Raw genomic sequence first — 12,513 nt, 5'->3', positions numbered from 1 at the left:
AAGCCTTTGACAAGGTGCCACACATGAGGCTGCTTAGCAAGATAAGAGCCCATGGAATTACAGGGAAGTTACTAGCTTGGGTGGAGCAATGGCTGATCAGCAGAAAACAGAGTGGGAATAAAGGGATCCTATTCTGGCTGGCCGCCTGTGACCAACAGAGTTCCACAGGGGTCAGTGTTGGGATCACTGCTTTTTACGATGTATGTCAATGATTTGGACTATGGGATTAATGGATTTGTGGCTAAATTTGCCTATGAAACAAAGATATGTGGAGGAGCGGGTAGTGTTGAGGAAACAGAGAGCCTGCAGAGACTTAATTAGTTTAGGGGAGAGGGCAAAGAAGTAGAAAATGAAATACAATGTTGGAAAGTGTATGGTCCTGCACTTTGGTGGAAAAAATAAACAGGCAAAGCATTATTTAGATGGGGAGAGAATTCAAAATGCAGAGATGCAAAGGGACTTGGGACTCCTAGTGCAGGATACCCTAAAGGTTAACCTCCAGATTGAGTCGGTGCTGCAAAAGGCAAATACAATGCTGGCATTCATTTCTAGAGGTGCAGTATAGAATACAAGAGCATGGATGTGGTGTTGAGGCTCTATAAGGCACTCATGAAACCACACGGAGTACTGTGTGCAGTTTTGAGCTCCTTATTTTAGAAAGGATATACTGACATTGGAGAGGGTTCAGAGAAGATTCACGAGAATGATTCCAGGAATGAAAGGGTTACCGTATGAGGAACATCAGGCAACTCTTGGCCTGTATTCCTTGGAGTTCAGGAGAACGAGGGAGGATCTCACAGAAACATTCCAAATGTTAAAAGGCCTGAACAGATTAAATATGGCAAAGTTATTTCTCATGGTAGGGGAGTATAGGGCAAGGGGGCACGACTTCAAGACTGAAGGATGCCTACTTAGAATGGAGATGCGGAGAAATTACTCTAGTCAGAGGCTGGTAAATCTGTGGAATTTGTGCCATGAGTGGCTGCGGAGGCCAAGTCATTGGGTGTATTTAAGGCAGAGATAGATAGATTCTTGATTAGCCAGGGCATCAAAGGGTATGGGGAGAAGGCAGGGGAGTGGGGATGACTGGAAGAATTGGATCAGCCCATGACTGAATGGCAGAGCAGACTCGAAGGGCTGAATGGCCTACTTCTACTCCTATATCTTATGCTCTCTTCTTTTCAATATACTCTTGCTATCCTACTTTGTCTTTTTGATGATTGCACATGTTCGAATTCTCTGTATATACAAAATAAACTTGTTGTTTCAGTTGCTAATAGCCAATCCCTAGTTATAGGTATTCCACTAAAGAAAATCTATAAAGCACTGATAAGGCTTCACTTGGAGTATTATGAGCAGTTTTGGGCCCCTTATCTTAGAAAGGGCGTGCAGAAACTGGAAAGGGTTCAAATGAGGTTCACGAAAATGATTCTTGGATTGAATGGTTTGTCATTTGAAGAGCATCTGATGGCTATATGCCTGTATTCGCTGGAATTCAGAAGAATGAAGGGCGACATCTTCGAAACCTATCAAACGGTGAAAGACCTTGATAGAGTGGATGTGGAGAGGATGTTTCCTATGCTGGGAGAGTTGAAGATCAGAGGACACAGCCTCATAATAGAGGGGTATCCTTTTAGAATGGAGATGAGGAGAAATTTCTTTAGCCAGAGAGTGGTGAATCTGCAGAATTCTTTGCTCGAGGCAGCTGTGGAGACCAAGAGTTTATGTATATTTAAGGCAGAGGTTGACAGATTCTTGACCAGTCAGAGCACGAAAAGATACAGGGAAAAAGACTGGATCTGAGAGGAAAATTGGATCAGCCATGATGAAATGGGAGCAGGCTCGATAGGCCAAATGACCTAATTCTACTCCTGTATCTTATGGTCTTAAGGAAACAGTTTCTTGCCATCTACTCTGTCCATCCTTCTCAAAATCTTAAATTGACACAGAAGGTCTAAACACTTAGCAGCTTAGGCAGCATCTGTGGAAAGAAGAGTCCAAGACCCTCTTTTTCTCTTTCCACAGTTATTGTCTAAATGTTTCTAGCAATAGCACACATAAAATGCTGGAGGAACTCAGCAGGAGTGGCAGCGTCTATTGAAATGAATTAACAGTCAATGTTTCAGACCGACACCCTTCTTCAGGACTGGAAAGGAAGCAGAAAGTCACCAAAATAAAACGGTGGGGGGGGGGGGAGGGGGACTAGCTAGAAGGTGATAGATGAAGTCAGGTGGGTGGGAAAGGTAAAGAGCTGGAGAAGAAGGAATCTGATAGGGAGAGGACAGTGGAATATGGGAGAAAGGGAAGAAGGAGGGGCACCAGGGGGAGGGGATTAGAAGCAGAGGGTAATAGATTCCTTATTTTTTTTATATACTTCCTTATATACTCAATCACTTTATAATAATTTTTTAAACTATTAAACTTCTTTTATTTATTATTTATTTCCTATATTTAATGGCATTCCAAAATCTCCACTGTTCACCAATTTGGCCTCTGAGAATGAGTAACAACGTAGCAGTTGGATAAATTTAGCCAAACTCATTAAATGTAGCTTATGGGGTATTTAATTCAACAACAAAAATGCAATGCTATCTTGAAGCATGAAAAGCTTAATAAAGATCCTGATTTAGGGAGAGTTATCCACAGCTAGAAAAGTCATCTGCACATAGAAACACAGAAAATAGGTGCAGGAGCAGGCCATTCAGCCCCTCGATCCTGCACCGCCATTCAGTATGATCATGGCTGATCATCCAACTCAGAACCCTGTACCTGCTTTCTCTCCATACCTCCCGATCCCTTTAGCCACAAGGGCCATATCCAACTTCCTCTTAAATATAGCCAATGAACCGGCCTCAACTGTTTCCTGTGGCAGAGAATTCCACAGATTCACCGCTCTGTGTGAAGAAATTTTTCCGGTCCTAAAAGGCTTCCCCTTTATCCTTAAACTGCGACCCCTCGTTCTGGACTTCCCCAACATTGGAAACAATCTTCCTGCATCTAGCCTGTCCAATCCCTTTAGAATTTTATACGTTTCAATAAGATCCCCCCTCAATCTTCTAAATTCCAGTGAGTATAAGCCTAGTCGATCCAGTCTTTCTTCATATGAAAGTCCTGCCATCCCAGGAATCAATCTGGTGAACCTTCTCTGTACTCCCTCTATGGCAAGAATGTCTTTCCTCAGATTAGGGAACCAAAACTGCACACAATATTCCAGGTGCGGTCTCACCAAGGCCTTGTACAACTGCAGTAGAACCTCTCTGCTCCTGTACTCAAATCCTTTTGCTATGGATGCCAACATACCATTTGCTTTTTTCACCGCCTGCTGTACCTGCATGCCCACCTTCAATGACTGCTGTACAATGACACCCAGGTCTCGTTGCATCACTGCTGTACAATGACACCCAAGTATCGTATATATGAATGTATAACTCATGTAAAGTCTCCTCAGCAAAAGAAAGGCATGCCATTTTTTGTTAAAATACAAGAAAATAATTTGTTGTTATTTTTCCAGCATATTCTGAACAATGTAATATCAACATTAACACTTCCAGTTCAATCCTTACCTTCACCTACAATTCTAAGGACTTCAAATTTATTCATCACATCACCAATGTCAGGAATCTTCATGAAGACAAAGTTCTCTGAAAAACGTGATCCAAAATCACATCGTGGTTGCAAAAATTAATCATGCACGCAGGTTTTGTACAGTGTCCATAGAAGCAGAACTTCCAACAAATCAATTTCACATCCTTCATACTTGTCCGAATCTAATCACAATGCTGTCCATCTGAAAGAAACAACATATGTAATTATCAATACGAAAACTATTTCTGGGAAATAAATTTCTATTAACTGGAAAAGGTGACTTATCTTTTCTACTGAGGCAAGATAATGTTGCAAATCGTATTAAACATTATAAGATGAAAAAAAATTGTAAATAGCACCTATTCCATCTGACATCTACAAAGTGGTGAGGTTACTGTACCTGGAAATCTTATATTTTGGACTGAAGATGTGTTCCCTATGTGCAATTAACATAGTTCTTCTAATATGTACTATATATAGTTCATATATGTACTATATGAAGAAGAGTGAAATTTTTTAATATCAATCAGGCAAAATAAATACACCAAAATCCAATAGTTTAAATGCTGTATTGAAATAATAATCCACCAAAGATTTGAGTGCAGTGGAGGGGAAGGAAGGCATGTGAAATGGAAAGGGGAATGAGAATAGCATTTTATAAATATTACCAGAACACAGAAGTTTAGCTAACTAACTCCCAAAAGGTTTAATTAAATTTATGGTGTTATGCAAATTTGAATTACTCCCAACAACATAACGGCTTCCCATGAATTTCTCATATTAGCTTAGCTTTCAAATGACATTACAAAGATAAAATACTTCTGCAGATAACATGACATATTTAATGACAAATGCAATAAAACCATGATCCATTTGGTAAGCTATAAAGACATTTAACATACAGCTGAGAAAAACCCAATGCTTCTAATGACATTTATTCCATAGATTTTTCCCTGATAAAGTTTAGGAAGCTCTCAGTACCATTCAGCACAGGATTTCCAACAGATAGCAAGAATGGGGAAAAGATAGGGCAAAGAAGAACCATTATAATAGGAATGACATTACAGATTTCCCCATTTCATAACATCTGTTTATTACACTTACATTATATCCCAGAGATATTCAAAGAGAAACAATTGGTTACATTTTTTAATTAGATATTCCTGGAGCATGGACATTAAGTTGTCCAATTTATCTAAGTCATTTATATATGTTCTCCACCATATCTGTTTCTCAATTAAAATACTGAAGCACCAAAGCCATTCATTCATAAAAGCCTTATCAAAGAGCTCAAGCCTACCTTCAGTGATTTGGCCCACTCTGTGAAAAGATCTATATGGTTTTGACTGGATAAAGAATATTAATAGTATGCTTTTCTTTCACTGCTATTATATCTAATGTCCCTTATAAGTATGCTGTAGAACATTTCCAAAAACATGTTTGTAATATCGCAGTTATAATTTCTTGTGCTTGCATACACAGTTCAAATGTGATGAGGCCTTGTCTGTAATATTCTCAAAAATCTGACTGAAACTAGGCAATAATTAACCTCTAATCCTTCTTCACTCTTCGCATGTATAAAAAAATTCTTTATTATACATTGGTTTATGTTACAGCAAAAGTTTTCAGGAAACAATATTTCAACATATGTTAAACTTCTCTCTAAATACAGAACATGGAAATTCAGCTCAAAGTATTGGTTGTATACGAAAATCATTCTTTAACACTGGTATTACTTCCTAATGCCTTCAAATTTTATTATAGTATCATAGCATTTTCTTAACATTTAAGCATCTGGTATTGTCTGCCTTTCAGCCAAGAAATGTTAGTACTTAATAAGTAGTCTAAAACACTTTACAGCTGCTTGCACAAAAGTAGCCCAATCAATACTGACAAATGCTCTGCAGCTTCCTATTTATTTAAGCAGGGTGGTAGTCAACATTATTTAACTGACAATGAAATATCACAATATTTCCACAAACAATTCACAGAAAATCCAAATGCACAAAATTATTTGAAAGATTTGGCTTCTACCTCTTCTTAATTTTAAAGACGGCTAGCAAAAAAAATAACTGCCCACACATTGCACAGGTCATGAAAAATAGAAGTAAATATATTTTTTTAAATTTGAATACGCACATGTAAATTAGGCTTCGCAATATCATGCATGATTAGATTTGTGCTACATAACAATTTTAATGGGCAACTAAAAACCGCAGATTAAAAACCTATATCTCTCAAAGTATCAAAATACATTTATTTCAAAGCATGCATGCAGTGTATGACCCTGAGGTCCATCTTCCCAAAGACAGTCACAAAACAAAGAAAACCATGGTACCCATTCAAAGAAAAACATCAACACCCCACAACACGCAAAAAAATCACGCAAATGGCAAAAAATGAGTGAAAAAACACAAAATCAAAAGAGTTCAGGCATATGAAGTTAAATTCAATCTAATGCTGTGTCATTCGCTATCTGCAGGCCGCCCCAATCAAAAATGCCCAAAATAGCGACAAAGGAGGAGCAACCAGGAACCAGAAAAGGACATGCACACTCACACATTTGTTTTACCTTGAATACCCAGTTTTCTGTGCTAAAAATATGTTCTGAGCATATTAATTTCCTTGACTCACACAATGAATTGAAAGACATTATTTATTAAAACAAAAATTAAATACAGTAGATTTCAGTTAATTGGGACAAATGGGACCAGCACGTTTTTGCCCAATTAAGCAGCTGTCCCAATTAACTGAGAATTTTCATGGAAGTAGTTTAAAAAGGTATTTAAAAAAAGACAAACTGAGTAATAAATTATATATTTAAGGAAATACATAACAAATTAAAATACTACCAATACAACTGCAGTACTATAAAACTGTGTATTTGTTCCTAATACTTATTGACCTAGGAATTCATCTGTGTTGCGTTCTTTTGACTATAAATGAACAAAATCAGTGCAGACACCTTGTGCAGATAATGGACTGCTTTCATAAACCCTGTCAACGAGTGCATCCTCCAAATCCTCATTTAATTGTAGCATTCAATATGACTGTTGATACCTTCAAATTCTTCATAGTTTCCAACTTGCTCAAATAGTGAAACAGTTTCATTTTCACTCCTGGCTGTATCCTGCATCTCCAAACCTGAATGCCTGAAGCCACAGTGAGTAAAACAGCTCTGAATTGTCTTACTGCTTATCTCTCCAACTACCAGTGACAAAAATTGCTGCTTTTTGAACACACACACAAATAATGCTATTTAAAAACTGTTCGCTCTAAGCATGGTGTTGCGTCTAATGGCCACGCAAATGCAGGTAACTAATGCCATTAAGTCTGGCCGAAGGGTTCCAGCCCAAAACGTGAACTGTATTTTTTTTCTCCCATAAATGCTGAGTTCCTCCAGCATTTTGTGTGTGTTGCTCGGATTTCCAGCATCTGCAGATTTTCTCTTGCTAGTAAGAAACTGTTTGGAAACAGTCTCAAAGTGAGCAGCGTACTGTCTCAAATAAACAAAATGAATTCTGGCCATTTTCTCAATTAGTTTTTGTTCTTTAAGAATTGTTCCAAATAAGCAGCTGTCCATTTAACCGATGGCCCTATTAACTGGAATATGCTGTATCATAGTTACTGGTCCTCAATAACCATGCATTTGTATTAAGATCCATCTCATCAGATCTATAGCAACTAAATAAGAATATGCTAAGCAACAGAACATTCTGAACAGAAACAGAAACATTGTAATAGAAGGGGATTGATATTCAAATACAAAGCAATGTACACCACTTGAAGGCAAACACGAGGAAATCTGCAGATGCTGGAAATTCAAGCAACACATACAAAATGCTGGTGGAACACAGCAGGCCAGGCAGCATCTATAAGGAGAAGCACTGTCGACGTTTTGGGCCGAGACCCTTCGTCAGGACTAGACGAAGGGTCTCCGCCCAAAATGTCGACAGCGCTTCTCCCTATAGATGCTGCCTGGCTTGCTGTGTTCCACCAGCATTCTGTGTGTGTGTTACACCACTTGAAAGTATTTTCCTTCAACTTTTATTTCAATTTTCAACAACTTTACCGAATTTTTAATCATTTATGGAATATGAGCATCATAGACAAGGCCAACATTTACTTTGCATCCCAATCTGTCTTTGAGAAAGTGATGATGCAGCCTTTCTGGCGAAGGTACTCCCTCAGCAATGTTGTGTTTGAAGTTCTTGAATTTAGATTTGGCAAAGATGAAGAAAGGGTGATATATCTTCAAGTTAGAATAATGAATGTTTTCAAAATGACTGTCAGGTGGTGACACTTTTAAACTACCTGCCATATTTGTCTTTCTTGGTGAAGTTATGTGTGTGGACGTACTGATAGCGTAGCCAAGGTGTATTATTATATACACTTTTTGGATGAAGAAAAACTCAAATGATTATAAACCCATATTCAAAAACACAATTGATACCATGTTCACTAAGTGGCAAAATTAATGCAGCTATATTTAACAGCTAAGGGAATCTCAAATGTTAAATATCATGATCAACTTGCATTGAGAACTCAGAGATATGTCCAGACGATCAATGAAAATAACAGAATTCCCTGAAATATTTACAGAATTTGATTGACTAGGAGGATCATTGATTTAATTTAATTTAATATCTATGTTTTTTTTATTTCAGTGGACAGATGTTGATCAACTGGCTGGAGTGTTACCTACATCTTTAACTTTTTGCTTTAGTAGGCTGAGGTACCCACCTGCTTCCAGCAGGCTTCAATTACATCAGTGCCTCAGAAGAACATGATAATCTGCCTCAATGACCATCATCCAGTAGCACATAGATCCACTGTGAAGTATTTGAGGGATGGGTGATGAAACTTATCAATGCCTGCCTGAGAAGCAACTTGGATCCATTCCAATTTGCCTACATCACAACAGGTCAACTGAAGATGCAATCTCATTGGCTCTTCACTCAACCCTGGAACATCAGGACAGTGAAGATGCATTAAAAGATGCTCTTCATTGACTACAGGTCGGCATTCAAATCTATCATCCCCTCTAAACGAATCAATAAGCTTCAAGACCTTGGCCTCAATACCTCCTTATGCAACTGAATCCCTGATTCTTCTTTTGTAAACCCTGATCAGTTCGGATTGGCAACAACATCTCCTCCACAACATCATCAGTACCGGTACACCACATGGTTGTGTACTCACTAACTGTGGGGCTAAGTTCCAATGCCATATTTAAGACAAAACTACCGTCTCTGGCTGAATCAAAAGTGATGATGAATTAGCATATAGGAAGGAGATTGAACATCTAGCTGAATGATGCCACAACCCACAATCTCTCACTCAATGTCAGCAAGACCCAGGTCCCACCTTTTTAGATACTTACAAATTAGAAACATTTTGAGTAATATGTTACATACTTTTCCTAATTCATATCCAACTGATATCACTGAAAAAAATTTAGGTTTAAACCCTTATCAGAAGGGTTTAATTGCAACTATTTATGACATGATTATGAAAATACAGCCAGGTATAAAATCAAGAATGAATGGGAAAAGGAACTTCAATTTTCCTTACCTACAGAGAAATGGGAAAAAATTCTTCAATTAGTTAACTCCTCTATACGTGCTAAACATGTGTTGATACAATTTAAGGTGGTGCATAAGGCCCACATCTAAAGTCAAACTAGCTTGTTTTTACTCTCATATAATTCCTGTCTGTGATAGATGTCAGTCTGAGGTAGCTTCTTTGACCCATATGTTCTGGTCTTGCCCTCTTTTAGAGAAATATTGGAAAGACATTTTTGATATTATTTCAACAGTTTTGAGTATTGATTTACATCCTCATCCTATTACAGGTTTCCCCATTATTCGAAGGTAGAGCGTTCCTATGAAACTGTACGTAAGCCTGAATGTCGTAAAGTGAAGAAGCAATTACCACTTATTTATACAGGAAAAATTTGTCAGCGTTCGCAGACTCAAAAAATAACCTATCAAATCATGCCAAATAACACATAAAACCTAAAATAACAGTAACATATAGTAAAAGCAGGAATGATCTGATAAATACACAGCCTATATAACGTAGGAATACTTTTCTACAATTATTGCAGCACTGTCCACCGCAGTGAAAATCTCACGCAAGCGCTCTCGGCAGAAACACACGGCGCCAGCGCTCCCAGCAGAAGCACTCTTTCCAGTAACCTTTAAGCTATGAAGCTACCAAATAACACATAAAAATACACAACCTATATAAATTAGAAATATTGTACGCCCAGTGTAGTTTCACTTACTGGAATCAGGAAGACAGTCAGGACACTGATGATGGTGTGTTAGGCTGTGTCGTTGGAGGTTGGGGTGGTGGGAGGTAGAGGAGACTGGGGTGTCATCTCATCGTCGTCTATTTCCATCAGGGCAGGCAGGTCACCTTCTTCCATGTCTGCCTGCCTCGATATTGAAGGTCGAGGTTCATCGTCTGCTGTGGCTGATGTGGAAGGCTTGAAAAACGACAGTATGCTTAACTGCTTAGCCTCACGCATTTTTCTATCACAGTTCTTTGTAAGGACTCAAACCATCCTGCAAATATGCCCTAAACCCATGCACCTTTTCAAAATTAAAGTCATACTTTTCTGCATTCATTGCAGCGTTGTCAATCGCAGCGAAAATCTCACGCAATTGCTTCATGTTCAGTTCCTGGATGTCTTCACTTTCGGGCCATTCGCTACTGTATTTGGTTTCAGTTGTTATCCTTACCTCTTCATCTCTCAGTTCTTGGTCATGGGATGCCAAAACCTCTTCAACATCATCTTCGTCAACTTCCACAAACCGTTAGCCAAACTCACTATGTTCTTACTTTGTTCACCACGATCGAAACGCTTAATTATGTCTATTTTTACGCTAAGTGTAACACCCTTACGTGCTCTTTTAGGCTTTTCCAATACCTTAGAACTCATCTTGCTAACGTATGCACAAAATAAATCGACATAAAGCACAGATGCTCACAGGCACGTGTTTAAGCAATGCCAGCTAGAATGCAGTTCCGGGAGAGGAGCTTGCCTGCTCGGCGTGCGCTGCCTTTTTTCTTAACAGTGAAAACACCTTCTGTCAGTGAAAATACCTTCTGTTAGTGAAAACAGGTAACTAATGTAGGTCTTTCGTAACAGCAAGTTGATGTAAAGTGAACGTTTGAAAAACGGGGGACACTTGTACTGCAATTTTTGGCTTACCAATGGTGAAACATAGTTATATATCCTCTTCAGCTCGTCAGATGATTGCATTTGTTACATTAATGGCCAGAAGATCCATTTTATTGAATTGGAAAGAAATTAATCCTCCTACTACATTCCAATGGTTTTCCCAAGCTATATATTGTTTAAATTTAGAAAAACTCTGTAGTGTCACTTTTGACCCTTCGATTAAATTCGAAGAAACTTGGAGACCATTTATTCAACACTTTCATATGATGTAATTTGAACTTTTCTGAATCCTTATTTTCCTTAAATATTTGGATAGAGGAGTGGAGTTACCAACATTATTGATTGTATCCGATGTAATATAATAGCCCAGCTTTGTTTAGTTTAGTTCAGTTTTTTTTATTTCTAACTTGGGGCTTTTTTTGATAAGTTTTTCTATCATGTTAATTACATTAAGAGTTTGGGAGGCTTAGCACATTTGTGTTATCTATAGCTTATACTTGTATGTTCTGCTTACCAACAATGTAATCCCAATCTCTCTGTACTACTATTGTTATTAGGCCTATCTATTTGAAAATTAATAAAAAGATTTAAAAAAGCAAGACCAAGGGGTGGAGTACTGACTTCAAGAGGAGGAAACCAAAGGAGGCAGTCTTCATAGGGGGATTAGAAGTGGAGAGAATCAGCAACTTTAAATTCCTTGGTGCTATCATTTCAGAGGATCTGCCCTAGGTCTGGCACATAAGTGCCATTATGAAGAAAGCACAGCAGTGCCTCTACTTCCTTAGAAGTTTGAGAAAATTCAGCATGTCATCTAAAACTTTGACAGACTTCTATAGTGCTGGGGAGTATATTAGGCTGGTATAGAAATACAAATGTTCTTGAATGGAAAACCCTAGTGGATACAACCCAGTCTATCACAGGTAAAACCCTCCCACCATTGAGCACATCTATAAGAAGCGCTGTCACAGGAAAGCAGCATCCATCATCAAGGATCCCCACCATCCAGATCATGCTCTCTTCTCGTTGCTGCCATCAGGAAGGTAGAGAGTTTCAGGATCCACATGACTAGGTTCCGGAACAGTTATTAGCCCACAATCATTAGACTGTTGAACCAGAGAGGATATACAAGACCTTAGCTAGACCCCACTTGGAGTAGTGTGTTCAGTGCTGGTCACCTCAATACAGGAAGGATGTGGATACTATAGAAAGAGTGTAGAGGAAGATCTACAAGGATGTTGCCTGCATTGGAGAGCATGCCTTATGAGAATAGGTTGAGTGAACCTGGCGTTTTCTCCTTGGAGTGACGGAGGATGAGAGGTATTGATCATGCAGATAGCCAGAGGCTTTTTCAGGGGCTGAAATGACTAAAACAAGGGACATGGTTTTAAGGTGCTTGGAAGTAAATACAAGGGGTTTTACAATACATGTCAGAGGTAGGTTTTTTTTCCCCCACACAGAGAGTGGTGGGTGTGTGGAATGCACTGCCAGTGACAGTTGTAGAGGCAGATACAATAGGGTCTTTTAAGAGACTTTTAGATAGGTACATGGAACTTCGAAAAATAGAGGGCTATGCAGTAGGGAAATTCTAGGCAGTTTCTAGAGTAGGTTACCTGATCAGCACAACATTGTGGGCCGAAGGGCCTGTAATGTGCTGCAGATTTCTATGATTCTATGATAACTTCACTCAACCTCACTTGCCCTGTCTCTAAACGTTCCCACAACCAACAGACTCATGT

The 12,513-nt window shown here is 38.7% G+C and overlaps 1 protein-coding gene across 3 annotated transcripts in view; it reads right to left on the bottom strand.

Moving 5' to 3' along the window:
- Positions 1 to 12,513, bottom strand: part of cdkl5 (cyclin dependent kinase like 5) — a 533,184-nt gene that overhangs the window by 144,045 nt on the left and 376,626 nt on the right. For all 3 annotated transcript variants that reach the window (XM_073045859.1, XM_073045858.1, XM_073045860.1), the window contains exon 2: positions 3,564 to 3,787. In XM_073045859.1, the coding sequence (XP_072901960.1) occupies positions 3,564 to 3,627 (64 nt within the window). In that variant the 5' untranslated portion in view covers positions 3,628 to 3,787. The remainder of the gene's footprint in view (positions 1 to 3,563; positions 3,788 to 12,513) is intronic.

This window comes from Hemitrygon akajei, chromosome 5, assembly GCF_048418815.1.
Source record: "Hemitrygon akajei chromosome 5, sHemAka1.3, whole genome shotgun sequence".
NCBI classification, from domain to species: domain Eukaryota; kingdom Metazoa; phylum Chordata; class Chondrichthyes; order Myliobatiformes; family Dasyatidae; genus Hemitrygon; species Hemitrygon akajei.
The sequence above is the reverse complement of the archived record's forward strand: the minus strand, read 5'-3'. Positions and strand labels throughout refer to the sequence as shown.